This window comes from Polypterus senegalus, chromosome 9 (genome assembly GCF_016835505.1).
Source record: "Polypterus senegalus isolate Bchr_013 chromosome 9, ASM1683550v1, whole genome shotgun sequence".
NCBI lineage: Eukaryota > Metazoa > Chordata > Cladistia > Polypteriformes > Polypteridae > Polypterus > Polypterus senegalus.
This window is the reverse complement of record NC_053162.1, coordinates 17,770,290-17,788,260: the sequence shown is the minus strand read 5'-3', so window position 1 is coordinate 17,788,260 and position 17,971 is coordinate 17,770,290. Positions and strand designations below refer to the sequence as shown.

At 40.1% G+C, this 17,971-nt stretch overlaps 1 protein-coding gene across 1 annotated transcript in view; it reads right to left on the bottom strand.

The window, feature by feature from the left end:
- Positions 1-17,971, bottom strand: part of pappaa (pregnancy-associated plasma protein A, pappalysin 1a) — a 722,863-nt gene that overhangs the window by 307,253 nt on the left and 397,639 nt on the right. The window contains exon 8 of the mRNA XM_039762740.1: positions 3,989-4,117. Coding sequence (XP_039618674.1) covers positions 3,989-4,117 — 129 coding nt within the window. The remainder of the gene's footprint in view (positions 1-3,988; positions 4,118-17,971) is intronic.

The window sequence follows — 17,971 nt, the reverse complement described above, 5'->3', positions numbered from 1 at the left end:
GTCAAGTGTATTCACTGCACGATATCGTGCAGTGCGCAGTTACTGTAATAGTATATTCAAATTATCTACCTTATGAATGTGACAATTTTTTTTCTTTCAAACATGGAAGATTTAAGCAGCTTTCCGTGTATAAGGAGGATTTTTTGTTTGTTTTAATGTGGCACTTTTGTTTTTTTTTTAAATATATATATATATTTTTGCACAGTTTTGCTTTATGACATGAGAGGCTAAGCTTAAAGCTGCTTTAATATAAATCCTGGACCAACACATTTGTTTAGAAACTAGACTGTTATGAAACATTCCTGAAAGAGAAAAGCTGCAACATCCAAAAAACCTTACCCAACACAAGCCCTAAATGTATCCAGTTCATTTCTTGAACTAAAACAAAATTCAAATCAATAAATGAAAGAAGAAAAGAACTAGCAGGGCATGCTGAAAACAATAATTGGTATTATTGGTGTGGTTGTCTTTATGTCAGAAGATGATATTTCTTTTTGAACCGAGGCTCAAGATGACTCTGGTAACTCCCATGATGATGTTACGACCTGAGTTTATGTGATCGTCATGGGCAATTTATTTAACTGCAAAGTGATTTTGATAAATATCTACGTACCCAATGTGGATGATAAGGACTTCATCCAAAACAGAATTGGTCCATTCCCAATGTGAAGACTCCTAAATTTATAATGGCTGGGGATTTTAATTGTGTTTTAAACCCAGACCTAGATATGTCTCCTGCCACAGGGGTGATGAAATCTAACACTGCAAAGACAATTACACAGTTTGTAACTAATCACAACTTATCAGACCCCTGGAGGTTTCTAAATCCAAACTCAGGAGCATATTCCTTCTTCTCTAGTGCATCACATCTACTCAATAATTGATTATTTCTTTATAGATAATAATATTTTGCCTACGATTAAATCTTGTAAGTATGAGGCTATTGCTATCTCCAACCACAAACCTTTTATTATGGACATCAAATCATTATGCCGCAAATACTCATCTCGCAGCTGGAGTCTTAACCCAATTTTATTAGCAGATGAGAACTGTACAGGATTTAAAACCTGAGGTGAACTCCTTGGTTAGCTAGAAGAAGAATGGAGGAACTGTAAGGGAAAAACTTAATTTATGATTTTGTAAAGTGCCCCTACTTACAGTTTCACTATATTCATATCCAGCACATTCCCAAAGAATCGATGAGATCAAAATAATTAATACTTTTTATTCTGTCTACTGTATAGGGACATACATACAAAATAAAATCCCCCTTTAGATATAGATTTGTGCCTAAGATGATTAATCTCTTTAACAATTTTGGACCTTTAGATAATATTACGAGACTAGCCGACGCTATGTAAGAATAGGAAAGGAAAACGGTGGAAAAGGAATTCAGAAATCAAGGAGAAAGAAATACTTCTTGAAAGACGTAGTTGTGAATAGGTGTTTGGTAGTCCAAAGGAGGAATAGGAATCGAGAAAAGCGGCGTGGGGGTGTATGGGAGGCTTCAGGCAGTGTGGGGAAGGGTTTGGAAGAGGACGAATAGGAATTGAGAAATGCCAGGGACCAGGTTTGAAGAGGAAGTGGGATGAACCAGAAGAGAAATATATATATAAGAGATAGCTGTGGTAAAGATTGTACCACTTATTTGTGTGCTGATTGGTGCAAAATAAATGTTTCTTGACCGTGTTATGCAAATTAACCTTGCTTTCTTAAGATAATTTCTTTGCTATATTCAAACAGTCTTGCCATAGACAACTGGGCTGTTCACATAGCAGACTCCCTCAAGCTTGTTGAAATAAAGGATGTACAGCAGGTGGAGCTATTTATAATAGTGATCACAACTTTTCATTATTTAAAATTATAAATTACATGACAAACGTCAAAAATGGTTTGGTAACACTTTAGATACTCCAAAAATGTATTTAATACTCATTAATTCTGATGTAACAGGAGCTAAGGAAAGGTTTCTGTTGGACTTCATAACACTTATAAAATATCTGTAGATTGGTTATTCATGTCTGTGCAGTGTGGCGTATGGACATGTGGTAAAATGACTTGTTAATATGAAGGATACACAGCTCTTATACTAAATATGTAATATCAAGAAAAGCCAGCTCAGGCCGCTCCAAACTGACGTTTTGTTAGCAGGTCACATTGCTGAGATGAAGAAACACTTTACTGATGCTTTGAAAGTGTTATGAAGACCCTTTTGTTAAGGTCTTGTTATATAAGAGTCGATGAGTAATAGATGCATTTTTACAGTTCCTAAAGTGCTACCGAATGTTTTTATGTCAAACACAGATCGTTTTGAGCACCTTTCCATGTATTCAGAAGGATTTTATTTTTAATTTGGGATTTTGTCTTTTTTTTGCAGAGTTTTTGGTTTATGATGTGAGAGGTTAATTGTACAACTGGTTGGTTAATGAAAATTACTATCTTGGAATAATACATTTTTACTAGCTGTGTAGGCCCATGCTGTAAAAAGCCTGGGGTCCTAAAAACTATTGAAATGTAGAGATGTCAGGTAATTGAAAGGAACTACTCTGGGCATCTCTCTCCTAGGAAGTTTCATTTTGCCGACGTGCTCACATCGTTTGTGAATTAGCGGCTAAGCAACTGTCTTTCTTCAGAGGTTTCGTTTTGCCGACGTGCTGGCCTCACTTGTGCTTTAGCGGCTAAACGACTTTGTCTTTCTTTGGAGGTTTTGTTTTGCCGACTTGCTGGCCTCGTTTGCATATCCTCTTTGGTGGAGCCCTCACCTCGACTCCACCTCTCACTTCTGGGCTGGACGGACACACACGCTTCCACGCATAGACATTTATATACTAGATACAGAAATCCCATTCCTAAAAGGAGAGGCCTAAACCACCTAATGATCTTACCCAGCACAATGCCTAAATCGATTTCTTAAACAAAATCTAATGAGTGATTCACAAAATACAAAATTCAAATCACTAAATTAAAATTAAAAAAATAAAAGAAACTGATCACCTTGTTAACTAAGGACATCAGAAAAATAAAGAGGTAAACTACTCAAAAACTGGAATTATAAAAAGCAGACAGTCTTGTATAGGACTTTCAGGTAACTGTTGATTTAATCATTGCAGCACCTAAGAGTCCTAAACAACAAAGATAAAGGTAAGGTAGAGTAGATAAATAGAAAGACAAATAAAGACATACCAAGAGCAACGCAATTAAGAAAATGACAAAAATAAAAATATCAAACACAACAGGATAAAGCCTTAACACAGAAAAACCAGCCCCAGCCACAGATTTTATCTATTTTGAAAGACTGTAAGCATTTAAAAACTAAGTTTGGCAACGCTGATTGTCCTTTCGCGGCACGGTGGCGCAGTGGGTAGCGCTGCTGCCTCGTAGTTAGTAGACCCGGGTTTGCTTCCCAGGTCCTCCCTGCATTGAGTTTGCATGTTCTCCCCGTGTCTGCGTGGGTTTCCTCCAGGTGCTCTGGTTTCCTCCCACAGTCCAAAGACATGCAGGTTAGGTGCATTGACAATTCTAAATGGTCCCTGGTGTGTGATTAGTGTGTGGGTGTGTGTATGTGCGTGTGTGTGTGCCCTGCAGTGGGCTAGCGCCCTGCCCGGGGTTTGTTTCCTGCCTTGTGCCCTGTGTTGGCTGGGATTGGCTCCAGCAGAACCTGTAGTTATAGGATATAGCAGGTTGGATAATGGATGGATGGATGGTTGTCCTTTCACCTGGGAGTGAAGAGTTAACATGCACAGCATTTCAGGCAGGGCTACCACATCTTTTTCGTGCATTCAATTTCTTTACTCTGTCAAAATATCCGGCCATAGACCTTCTGATAAGTAACCCTGTGATAGCAACTAAACACATTAACAGACTGACTCCTAAAATGTTTAAAGGTTGCTATTAAAAGGAAATTGGTTTCTGCTTTAATAGATCTGCTGTTCTTGCATTTATAAAGCGTCTTGCCTTATTATTATAAAAAATCGTTCTCATCCGTTACCTTTGAATGTGTCCATCTCCACAGTAAGCTGATCCATGCTGATGTAAGAGTTTTGGAGAAGGCTCACTATTCACGGAGTTCACTGTAGTAAACACTTCATATGTGTTCCGTGAGCCGGGTTCTACCTCTCTGGAAAAGAAATGCACACATATAGACAATAAGGATAGGAATGCAAAAGTATTTAATACTTAACTCATTAGATTAGATAAACTATATTAATCCCAAAGGGAAATTCAGATGCATACAGCAGCAGAAACATCAAAAATTCAGACATGAGCATATGTAGGCTTTATGCCCTAGGAACCAAGTTACCCAAACTATAACATAACATTTCAGTACCGTATATACTTGCGTTTAAGTTCTCCTGCGGATAAGTCAGGACTTGATTTTACTGTATAATTTCCTGCATTTTATAATGTCAGTCGTATAAGTCGAATGCTGAAAACTCACGATATTGGTCCAAGAGATTACGATATTCTAATGCCCATCTGAGAGAGTAACCACAGACCACACATCCTCTTTAATTGTGTATTGTGCCTACATGACCACACAGTAATACCCAAACTATTCCAAAGCAATGTTTGCACTTATTTGTGCTTTTTGTATCTCACACCCTCATACACCTTTATCGTAAGAGCATCCCTTATCAACGATGGAGCATTTGATCAGAAGAAAATATGAACCTGGTTTTAAATAAAAAGTCATTGAAGTGGCAAAAGAAATTGGTAACTGCACTGCCGTAACAAAATTCGATGTGCCTGAGAAACTGGTGTGAGACTGGAGAAAGCAAGAAGATGTAAAAAAAAGTGTTTTATTTCTGAACGGGCGTATAAGTCGGGGTCTGATTTTATGATCGATTTTTCAGGTTTCAAGACCCAACTTATACAAGAGTGTATACAGTAATTATCATATATACTCGCATTTAAATTCTCCCATGATATGTCAGGACTTGATTGTACGGTATAATTTTTGGTATTTTATAAGTCGAATGCTGAAAACTCACATTATTGGTCCAAGAGATTATGATATGAGTAACCACGGAAAACACAGTTTTTTTTTCTATGTATTGTGCCTACATGAGCACACGGTAATACCTGAACTATTCTGAAGCGATGTTTGCACTGATTTGTGTTTTTTGTGTCTCACACACTCATACACCTTTATCGTAACAGTATCCCTTATCTACGACGGAGCGTTTGATCAGAAGAAAATATGAAGCTGGTTTTAAATTAAATGTCATAGCAGAAGAAATTGGTAAGTGCGCTGCTGCAACAAAATTCGATGAGTCTGAGAAACTAATGCGAGATTGGAGGAGGCAAGAAGATGTAAAAAAAAATTAAATGTCACATTTTTGAATGGGCGCATAAGTCGGGGTCTGATTTTATGAACGATTTTTCAGGTTTCAAGATGCAACTTATACACGAGTGTATACAGTAATTATCATATATACTCGCATTTAAGCTCTCCCGTGATAAGTCAGGACTTGATTTTACGGTATAATTTCTGGTATTTTATAAGTCGAATGCTGAAAACTCACATTATTGGTCCAAGAGATTATGATATGCTAACGCCTACCTGAGAGAGTAACCACGGAGAACACTGAGTTTTTTTTTCTATGTATTGTGCCTACATGACCACACGGTAATACCTGAACTATTCCGAAGCGATGTTTGCACTGGTTTGTGTTTTTTGTGTCTCACACACTCATACACCTTTATCGTAACAGCATCCCTTATCTACGACGGAGCGTTTGATCAGGAGAAAATATGAAGGTGGTTTTAAATTAAACGTAGTAGAAGAAGAAATTGGTAAGTGCTTTGCCTCAACAAAATTCGATGAGTCTGAGAAACTGATGCGAGATTGGAGGAGGCAAGAATATACAGTAATTATTTACTGCTCTGATGCTGGTCTTTCTGATCATAAAATAGGTCATTACGATAGCAATTGATGAGAAGAATTCATAATTTATTGCAGAATCATTGTGTTTGAGGGTGCAGGGGTGTCCAACTTTGATCCTGGAGGGACGCAGTGGCTTCATTCCTTCATTCTAACCATTTTCTTAATTAGTGACCAGTTTCTACTGCTAATTAACTTCTTTTGCTTTATTTGTAATTGACTTTGCTATTTAAGATGTGGACGTCTTAATTATTTCTTCTTTTCTTTATTAGAAGTCAAACAATAATGAAACACAAAGTGAGCCAACACGTGACCAACTAACCTGTGTCCATCATACGATATCTGAAAATAAAGAAAGGTGAAGATCTCAGTTACGTTGACTTGCTCAGGTCCATATGACATTTTGATGATTCTCTTAGAAAAAGTGTCTGCTGTGGCAGAATGAGAGCACCAGCAAACCATGGAAGTAAATAACAACAAGAATCATCTTCTAATTAAAAAAAAAATGGATTGGAGAGAAATAGGTTGGAGTCAGCTGGTCATTTTTTGGCTCACATCACATCTCATATTTGTTTTTCTGTCATTTAAGGGAAAAAAATCAATTCAGTGGATGGAGTCTTTAAAAACATGGCAAATAAAATGAAGGAAATAGAAGTCAATTAACAGCAGAAATTGGTCCCTGATGAAGAAAGTGGCAGGAAATCAGCAGCCCTTGCGTCCCTCCAGCATCGGAGTTGGACACCCCTGGGTCTCTTTCTCTTCCACGATTTGGCTCAAAAATTAATCAACACATCATGATCTCATAACAGGCTTAAGTTTCGAGTTTGGTATTATTATAGTATTTTAGCTCTAGACCGTCCTCAAGAAACTGTGACACACAGACATACACACACAGAGACAATCACACACCCATCATCGAGATACAGGGGGACCTTAAAACATCGAGATCATCGAAAACCAGAGATCGAAATTTTTGCTGAATTTACAGCCTTCACTCCTTCCCTATAGACAATTGGTTATGGCGGGGAGGGCACAAAATAAAAATAAGGATACCAACTGACAGGACAACTAAAACAAGTTAATCGATAAGTAAATAAATAAATGAAAATAACCTTAACATGTACATTGGTTGGAAGTATTGCATTGCTGTAATCAAAATATAAGTTTAATGTCACTGTGCTCTGTACAAAAATAATTTTATAAATCCACTCACATGTACAGGCTAGGCCAAAGTTAGCACACAGGGGCTCTCAGCATTTAGAATTGCTAGGCCAAGCATAGGACAAGATAGACATGGCCTGCATGTGGAGGAACCAGTATAAAAGGCTTGGACAGCAGCCACATACTTTGAAGCCGATGGACGGATGGGTGATATCGTCATCCATCCTGAAAAGCCTTCCAGTGCAGCAATGAAAAATGGCAGACTGTATACACTGAGTTCCCACCTGGGTAATTGTCTTGCTATGACTTCCTTCGTCTGTAATGCCGCGTAAATCATCAGTAAAGAGAGCTAAGTTATTTTCTCTTATGTGATTTCTTACCGCCATATCACTATGGGAGGGATATCACCTTTTAATATCATACTAGGCTGACCCGCCTTTTAAGGCGACCACTTCTTAAGGCAATTCAATATGTAGATCAATTTGATATTTTATACAAACTCATTAATTTGGTTATATTGCATTTGAGCGGAATTACTTTAATACTCGTAGTTTCTGTCATTTTTGTGATGAAATTTTAACTTTTTTTCTATATTGAGGTCGCCCTTTTGAACCCCCCTGATATTTACTACGCAGTGAGGCATTTGTACTCCATCAACATTAATTATTTCCAGAGACATCATTTTGTCTATTTTTCCAGCGCATCGCACACAAAAGCAAGGGAATGATGGGAGCACCAGAACTCTGCTCACATCATGTCGCTTCGTACCGCAAGCTGCAAGTAGTAAGTCTGTGATAAGCGGAATACCACTACGCTTTCCACTCACGGGACAGAAGGACAATCACGACTGCTTTTATATAGTAAGAAAGAAGAAGAAGATATCACACAGTCTGGAGTAGAAAATCATCTTTTACCTGGAAAAACGAAACTACAAATCTCATCGTGCATTGCAAAATGGACGGGGCGTGTGAAACTCCGCGCCTGCGTAGCACTCATGGGACGGAAGGACAATCCCGACCGCTTTTATATAGAACGATCTATAGAGTTTTCGGTTACTTAAAACGCTGGAATCACAAAAGAACTTATTCCAACTAGGGAGCTATCGCCCCCTAAAGGAACAATTACCTGATAGCAGTGGGCAGAAAAGACCTCCAGAGGCGTTTCTAAGCACACAATTGCTCATCATCATTCACCATTAAATCCAAGTAACACAGTTACAGTCATCATGGTGAAATGGCTCCAAAAATTTTAAAGCAATTGAAAATGTTGTGCAGTTTGTTTGTTTTTTAATTTACACTTCATAACTACATTTTGACTGTGAGGTGAGTCTACCATTCTCTCTCATATCCAGAACATACAGTATGAAAATGTACAGAAATATTCTCATTCAAAATACTCAGTATCCATCCATTTTCTAACCCGCTGAATCCGAATACAGGGTCACGGGGGTCTGCTGGAGCCAATCCCAGCCAAAACAGGGCACAAGGCAGGAACCAATCCCGGGCAGGGTGCCAACCCACCGCAGAAAATACTAGTATTTTGTATGTATGTATTTCTTAATTTGGCAATTGACAACTGAACTATTTCACATCGTGGAAAAATCTGGGGTTGACAGAAATATAGTTAAGAATTTCAGTGTTATATGGGAACATTGGCTGGGTGTTTCCTGAGGGGCTGGAATTTTATTATTAATTTAACAATTTAAAATTATATTAAAAAAAAATTCTAATAGTTCTGTGTAGTTTTGCAAACCGTTTTCAGGAGCAGATTAGAATTGGACAGATAGATAGCCCAGACATAACCCCCATAGAATATCAGTGGAGAGACCTGAAGATGGCAGTTTAGTCCCATCCAATGTAATGGAGCTTGAGGGGAGATCTGCCAGGAAGAATGAGAAAAACTACATGAATCCAGGTGTACAAACATTTCCCCAATAAGATTCAACTCTTGGGACTTCTACAAAGTACTGAAATAAGGGTATGAATGCTTACATAAATGACAGATTTCAGTATATCACCTTTAATAAATTTACAAACGTTTCTGAAATGTTTCCACTTCGACATTGTGGGTTATTGAGTTTAGCTTAATGGACAAAAATGGCCAATTTATCCATTTAAAATCCACCTTGATTACAGTGTATCTGTATGTCCGTTCATTTCCTAGGTCTCTGTCACTCCAAAAGATGCCACATCACAAACATATTTAGTATAAAAATGCATTGTGTTTGTCATTCCAACAGATATTGCATTACGTACATTGTCACTGCTTTGACAAATCCCATACCAAATGGCAAATAAAAGAGATATATGCCTTGCTTTTGTCATTCCAACAGATGGTTCATCACAAACATTAATAATACTTTTATGAATCCCACACAAAATGGCATATAACACAGACAAATGCATTGCATTTGTCACTCCAACAGATGGTACATCACAAATTTTTGTAGTAATGCATTTAATCTACGGTGGGCTGGAGCCCTGCCCAGGGTTTGTTTCCTGCCTTGCACCCTAAGTTGACTGGGATTGGCTCCAGCAGACCCCTGTGACCTTGTAGTTAGGATATAGTGAGTTGGATAATGGATGGAATGCATTTTATTACCATTAATTTTTGCCATATGCCATCAGTTGGGATGACAAATGCAGTGCATTTTATTATTAGATAGATAGATAGATAGATAGATAGATAGATAGATAGATAGATAGATAGATAGATAGATAGATAGATAGATAGATACTTTATTAATCGCAAGGGGAAATTCACATACTATTTTCAAATTTTTTGTAATTTTTCATGTATTACAAAATATATTCCACTAGATGATGCATTTACTGTATGTGTGGCTGTGCGGTCACTATATTGATCCGTAGTGGTGAAGAAGGAGCCGAGTCGGAGGGCGACACTCTTGATTTACTAGTTGATCTACATCCTAACTCTCACCTATTGTCATGAGCTTTGGGTAATGACTGAATGAAAGTGGCTGAAATGAGCTTTCTGAACAGGGTGGTTGGGCCCTCCCATATAGATAGGGTGAGAAGCATAGACATCTGGGAGCTGCCGACCCTCCCTATCGACAGGGGCCAAATGAAGTGGCTAAGCATCTGATATGGATGCCTCCCTGTGGAGATTTCACAGGCACAACCAGCTAGAAGCAGACCCCATGGAAGACCCAGGGCTCACCAGGAGGATTATACAGTATCTCCCAGATGCCTTGGGAATTCCTCAGGATTGCAGTATAGTGGGTCCACAAACTTAGAAAGAGGTGGCCGTTTTAATAAATAAATAATTCATTGGTGGGCTCGATCTCCATGCGTGTGCATACTCACGCAGCTTTGGGGAGTGGAGTAATTGGGGCGAGACGTATCTGCACGTGAGGGTGCGGTCTGTCTCAATTGCTTCATTGGCTTCCTGGGGTGACATGCGCCCACGGAGACGAATAAGAAAGAGCTGGCATGAGACAAAAAAGAGAGAATCGAATTGAATAGAAAACAAAAGGAAAAATGAAAGAAGAAAGAAGGGAGGTTAAAGAAGCGAGAGAAAAGGCAGAAGGCAGACCCACTCAGGGGCTGATGGCCACCTGGAAGCTGGAGTGGCTTAAGCAGCACATAAATACAGAGAGAGGCTGGAAGGCTCAGTGAGGCGTCCTGCAAGTGGAGCCATGGACCGCAAGGAGTCGGAGGCTTGGGGATGGAGTCAGAGATGGCTACAGGGGCCCAAGCCGAGGAGCAGCACAGAGGGGGGGCTGAACTACTGGGGAGGCGCCTCCTTGATTGCAAGAGCCCTATAGGGTTAAGCTAAGGAGACGTCAATTTCTAAAGGATTGCAGCATGGCTCATGTTTTTATGTGTTTGTTTTGACCCTCTGATGTTAATGGAATTGATTGGAACTGTTTTTAACCTCCAATGGGACTCCGTTTTAAGGATTATTTATTTATTGAACATTTTGAGCATAGAACTTTTGAACACTGTTTTACTTTTGGACTGATTTTAGTAAAAGCACTGGAGCACTGTGGCACCTGCCCCTTTGCTTTGTGTGTGTTGTGTCCTCAGCAGCTGGCATATGCCTCGGGTACATTATCAGCGGTAGCAGGTTCGTAAGGCTCCCTGGAAGGACCCACTAGCGTGGCTGGGGAAAGGGAATTATGGGCTTCACTGCTAATACTGTTGGCCCCTGTTTGAATAAGTCGTGGAAAATAAACGAATGAATGAATAGATGATGCATTGCAAACATTAACACTGAGGTCTACGTTGATTAGATTTCAATCCGCCTCCGATGGATTGAAGGCCAGAAGTCCATATGCCCGTCATCATCTAATTCTTCCACGTGAAGCCTGAAAACCATGAGGACTGATTGAGGTTAGGGTTAGGGTTAGGGTGGTCTCATGCAGATTTTGTTTTGTTTTTTTCCAGCCATCTGCAGTTTTTTTTTTACTTTTTCTGTCCTCCCTGCCCATCGCACCTTACTTTTATTCTATGTCAATTAGCGTTGCCTAATTTTATTTTTACATTTTGTCTTTTTTCTATTTCTTCATCCTGTACAGCACTTTTTAGCTCCATTATTTGTATGAAAACGTGCTATAGAAATAAATGTTGTTGTTGCCTCAGATGGTTAGCACAGCTGATTAAATCTACAACACAATAAAGTGTGCAGAAGGTGAAGGGGATGCAAATACTTCCTGAATCCAATGATCTCAATGGAAATATTACTTTCCTGATGAGGAATTAGAGTAGCATATTTCAATGAAATCAGTCATTGGGAGTTGAGTTGTTTAATGCATGCAGACAGACAGATAGGCAGACATGATGATGGCTAAGGGCTCATTTATACTTCACGCGACGCATGCTGCAACGGACGCTCCAGCTACGCAAGCGTTGTAGTGTTTATACTTGCGCGCGTTCTTTACGTAAATCTGGAGGAATCCACCAGGTGGCAGTGCGAGATATTATTGTGGTGAGAACATGTTCGGCTTCTCTGTGTTGTGAATTGCCTAGAACACTTATTAAATTCCGATAACACCTTACCGCAATATCTCTGAAAAGGATGTTTATTGATTAAATCCATAAATCCAGGGATGTATGTGTCCATTCCAGGAAGCATTGGGCACGAGTGAGAAACAGTCCGTTGACGAGGCCTCAGCTCATCGCAAGGTGAATACAAGCACACACATACACTAGCATCATTTTAGCGGCACCAAATCCCCAAATCTGCATATCTTTGGAAGGAAACCGGAGCACAGTGTGGAATACCAGCAACATAACTCCCTGCGAGACAGCAGTGCTATCGCTCCGCCACCGTGACACCCCCATGTGTGTAATTATTCCCCCATGTGTGTATTTATTAACAGTATTCATTATTTAAACGAAATTATATGTAAAATGTAACATACACATTTTAATGCATTTCATCATGAAAGTGATATCAAGTATAAATCTAAAGATTCTAAATGTGCAGAGAGTTGGAATATCATACATTTAATTTGTTCTGTTTGGCGATCTATTGCTGCTTTCCGCTGCTGAAGCAAAATGCCGACATACAGATGCATTCGTGGTGCTTTTATATTCAAGCGTCACATATTCCCGATCGTAATGACACGATACATTTTAAAAGTCTCACATACCATCTTTTGTGCCATCTATTTTTTATTGTTTTACTTTACCTGCTGTCAGGTCCAAGAAGCTCGTAGCGATTAAAAACTGGGATGACGTTTACGATGGTCTGCTTTAATGATAAAGTAAACTACGAGGTTAAAGTGGAAATTTCGAGATTAAAGCCGAAATTTCCACTTTAATCTACAAAGTACACGTTTTCACCGTGTCTTTTATTTTTTTCTCAGTGGCTCAAATATAACGCTATACATTATGTTGTTAAGTTGCAAAAATTAAAAAGTAAAAAAAAACATATATAAATGACACGATACATTTTAAAAGTCTCACATAACATCTTTTGTGCTATTTTTTTTTTTTTTGCAACTTCACATCGGCAACATAATGTATAGCGCTGTATTTGAGCCATTCATCAAACAGCAAAGTGCGCACATCGATCCCTGAAGGATCTCCATAGAGGCTTGCTGTCACATGTAGATAATAAACAGAGACTCTGACGTCACGTTCCGACTTTTAGCACACTGAGCCACCCGACTTTTTGCTGGTACTGCAACTCGCGCACGCGTCGCGTTAATTTCTGAGGACCTGCTCAGAGGACGCGTGAAATGAACACTGGGAATGCGTGGCAGCCATGATGCGGGCGCGCACGCGTTCTGAGCGTGAAGTATAAATGAGCCCTAATAGGTGGTAAAAATTACTATTAACACTCCAGTGGGTGTTTTATGGTAGAAAATGGAGTTTGATCTGCCTCTGTTGACAAGATGGTTCCTAATAACTCAACCTAAGCAGAAGACGTTGGGCAAAAGAGTGGCAACCATTCAGTCCTCATGCTCACTAACACAGTAGTTGGGCTTTTCCGATATCTCAAGATTTTTACTTTTCAGTCCTTGACAAGGTAGTGTGGTGCAGCTTCCCATGGTGTCCTGGCATCTGTCTTAACTGCACACATGCCCTTTGATTACCAACAGTTTTCATGAGCGCAGGATTCAGTGTTGAACTGTCACTACATGCGAGGTGTGTATAAAAAATAACGGGACTGCTCATTAATACGGGTCAATGGCCTCTTCAGTTAGATCTTAACTAATGCCTCTTATCAGTTTCAACTTAACATCTCAAACAGTCTGACGCCAGCAGTCATTTAAGTTAACCGCCTTCTCCTTCTGCTACCGAAAAATGTCGTCACTCAAAAGACTGATGACAATGTCTAGAAAATCAGCGAAATCATGCAAGGTGACCGTCGACTAACTGTTAGGATGATCAGTGAAATGGTTAAGATTGATAAAATGACTTTGTGGAACATTTTTCATGAAAAACTTAACCTGTGGAGAGTTTGTGCAAAAATGGTTCTGTGAGTTCTCACTGTTCTTGAGAAGGACAATCACTGAGCAATTTGTTCAGATGTTCTGGAGCAGATAGATCAAATCCAAAAAAAATATCCCAGTAATGGATCAACCACCGTTATCTCTTAGATAGATAGTGTGACAGGACGCCTCTGCTGCATATGTTCCAGAAGAGCAGCCATGGACAGCTCAATACCTCCCCTGGGACACTTGGTGGCAGCCTCCCTGGCTGACGGTGATTTCCCAACCTCCCGCAGGGCTCCATGGGAGATGGAGTCCTCCACAGCCTTGTTGGGAGCTGGGGTGGCCGCTAGGGGGAACTGCTTGGATTCCATAGCCCGGCTGGACAAATCTTCAGCCCAACCCAGAGGAGCAATTGGGACCAGGTGGTCAAGCACCTGGAGCACTTCTGGGTGGGCTATAAAAGGGTCCAGCCACAACCACTCAGGGGCCAGAGTCGGAGGACTAAGCTTGAGGAGGAGAGGTGGTAGAAGAAGAGAGAACTGTGTTGTGGGTCTTTGTTGTGCTTTGGGACAGTGTTGGGCTGTGGGACACGAGGAAGACGCGCCCCACGGCTGAAGAGAAAATAAAAAAAAGGTTTTCATTTTATACATGCCTCCGTGTCCATCTGTGTTGGGTCAGGTGCCGATATAGCGCCTTTTGTTACAATAGATAGATAGATAGATATGAAAGGCACTAAATCATAGGTAGATAGACAGATAGATATGAAAGGCACTATATATAGATAGATAGATAGATAGATAGATAGATAGATAGATAGATAGATAGATAGATAGATAGATAGATAGATATGAAAGACACTATATAATAGATAGATAGATTTGAAAGGCACTATATCATAGATAGATAGATAGATAGATATAGATAGATAGATAGATAGATAGATAGATAGATATGAAAGGCACTATATCATAGATAGATAGATAGCATTTTGAATCAAGAGACATCATGAAAACGAGCAGTGATGGCTACCATGAAATCGCTCGAGAAAAAAGACTTTAAACTCTGCTTTGAGCAATGGAAACAGCGTCTCCAGTGGTGTGTGGATGCAGGGGGAGAGAATATTGAAGGGGAAAAATACATTTTGTAAATTTGAAAATAATAACATATTTTATGGCATCAGTCCGGTTATTTTTTAAACACACCTCGTATTCAAAACATCTTGTGCAGCAATGACAAATAATGTGACATTGCGAGTATCCCACAGAATGACGTCATTGTCTACTGACTGACAGTTTGGTGCCTCTAATCAGACACACAGCGTCATTAACCAGAAGATGGCCAGTGCCTGAGAGGACACGCTGCACGATTTGTGTGACATAACAACACACATTTCTTAACTTTTTTAATGCAGGCCACTTTTTACCTGCTTTGTAAACGTAACACTACACTGAAATGACCTACCATTTGTAGCCGCCTTGGTTTTCCTGAGGGTGGTCCACTGGTTAAACGTATTACCAGAGGGAGCCTCTAACCTAATGCGCTGCTCCTGAAGGCGTTATATATGATAAATGACATGCTCTATCTATACTATTTGTGGAATGGATCTTTTTTAATGGATTATGGCAATTTGCTGTATGTGTTCTCATGTATGCTTTTTTTCCTTCTGCAAAACAGACAAAAGGTTAATTGACTTTAAGAAATGATCTATACAGCTGTCTTGGCTCGTGAAAAGCAAGTGGTCCACCTTGTCTCTGTGAATGACATTTAAAGGGAAATGTGGTAATTGGAGGGGATTTCACTGTAATGTAGAGTGCTGATCTCTTCCTCAGCGCCTCTGCCTGCTATTATATACATTGTGGATAAAAGTTTCTGTTTAATTCTTTGTATTAAAGCTTTATGTAAAAAAGTCTCTTTGTCTGGTCACTGTTCAGGGAGTGCATATAGAGGTGGTCCACTCCTACAAAGTCTTGGGGGGGGGGGTCCACATCAATGGTTTCGGGACACAGAGGAAGTGCAAAAGAAAGGGTAGAGCAGGCTCTTTCTTCTTTAGAGACTGCACTCCTTTAAAGTGATAGTGACATCCTTCACATCTTCTACAAATCTGTGATGGCCAGGGTGATTTTCTATACTGTAGTGTGGTGGGCTTATAACATCAATTCAAAAGAGGCCCACCTAATAAACAAGCTAATTAAAAAGAATGGCAAGGTTATGGACCCCCTGGAAATTGTAGAAAAGGAAAGAATTAAAGCCAATTTGGACAGTGGGAGGAAATCCACACAGACATTTACATTGACATTTATTTGCTCAGCAAAAGTCCAAAGTGACTTACAAAAGACGTAAACATAACTGAGTAACATTAGGCTGAGGCCTGTTTGTTCAACAAGTGTAGTAGGACAGGTAACAAAAGTTGATTGCCACAAGTGAAAAGATGTCGTAACTCATACATTTACAATCATAAAGCAATTAAACTTAATTTAACAACAAATCAACCAACAATATGAAGGATCTCAGAGGAAAGTTTCTTTTTTCAATCAATTAGACAGATATTTGTGGAACAGATGGGTCTTCAATCGCTTCTTAAATACATTGAGGGAGTCAGCAGTTCGGATGGAGGTGGGCAGCATGTTCCACCAACTTGGTACTACACTGGAAGAGAGTCTGGATTGAGACTTGACATCACGCAGAGGTGCCATCACCAGACGCTGTTCACTGGCAGACCTGAGTGGGCGAGAAGGAGCAGAGCACCTCACCAGGGACCCCATATACTCAGGTGCTGACCCACTGATAACTCAGGCAAGCATCAGGAATTTGATCTTAATGAGTGCTGCCACAGGGAGCCAAAGTAGTGACCTGAAGAAAGGAGTCACGTGTGCCCGTCATTGCCGACTAAATATAAGACGGCCCTGCTGCATTCTGGACCATCTGCAGTGGCTTGATAGCACGTGTGGGTTCACCTGCAAGAAGTGAGTTACAGTAGTGCAGACATGGAGAGAACATGCAAACTCCTTGCATCAAACCCAGTTGACGTCACTTACGGCCCTTTCATATGACGTTACTTCCGGCTCCTCCTGATGACATCGTTACCATTACCAAATTTACTTCAGGTCCACCGAGGATGACATCACATCCATCCCACAGCTTCCACCTCATCTCCGCCCAAGTCACTTCCCATCTCCATTTTGTTTGTCTGTATATAAACGCCATGTTTTCATGTAACCGATGTCAAACACGATTTATATTTTTGATCGCAAAAGAAGTCTGCGTCTTTTTGTTTGTCCTATAGCCATTATACGGGGACAGTCCCCAAACCTTTTTACTTGCGGAAGCATCTTATTTCATAAGTAGACTTGTCACAATATATATATTGTCACACACTTGCGAGTAGGAGTCAATTAAAGGGCCTGAATAATAGCAATTCCATGTCTGACCATGGTGCGGAGGGGTGCATTAACTGTCTTTCATGATCCCTTGCAGACCATTCTCAGGAAATCCCACAGGGTTCTGGCGCCTGATGATGTCACTTCCGGTCACCCCTCTGATGATGTCACTTCCCCTTCTGGCCCCGATGACGTCACTTCCTACACTAGCCTTTAAAGCCACCATCTTGAATCAATATTGCAGTTCTGTTTTGGACTCAGTCTGGTGAACAACTCACAACCTTTTATATATACATTATATACTGTAGATAGATAGATAGTCACACACGTGCACTTGGGGTACAGTTTACAGTTCAAATAACCCTGCCTCCCAATGACATCACCACCAGTCCAACCACTGCTAACATCACTTCTGGCAAACACTGATGATGTCATTTCTGGTACCCAGAATCCATCTTACGACCACATCAGTCCCTGTTCTGGCTGTCATCTTACTTTATCCCGCCATATTTAAGACCAGTATACAACCTGTTAGTCAGCTCTGTTGTGAACTCTGCTTATGATTACCGTGTTTGTTTTATTTTTGCTGAATTTTCTGTAAATGGGGTGGGCAGCCCCAAACCTTTTTCTGTCTGCTGATTA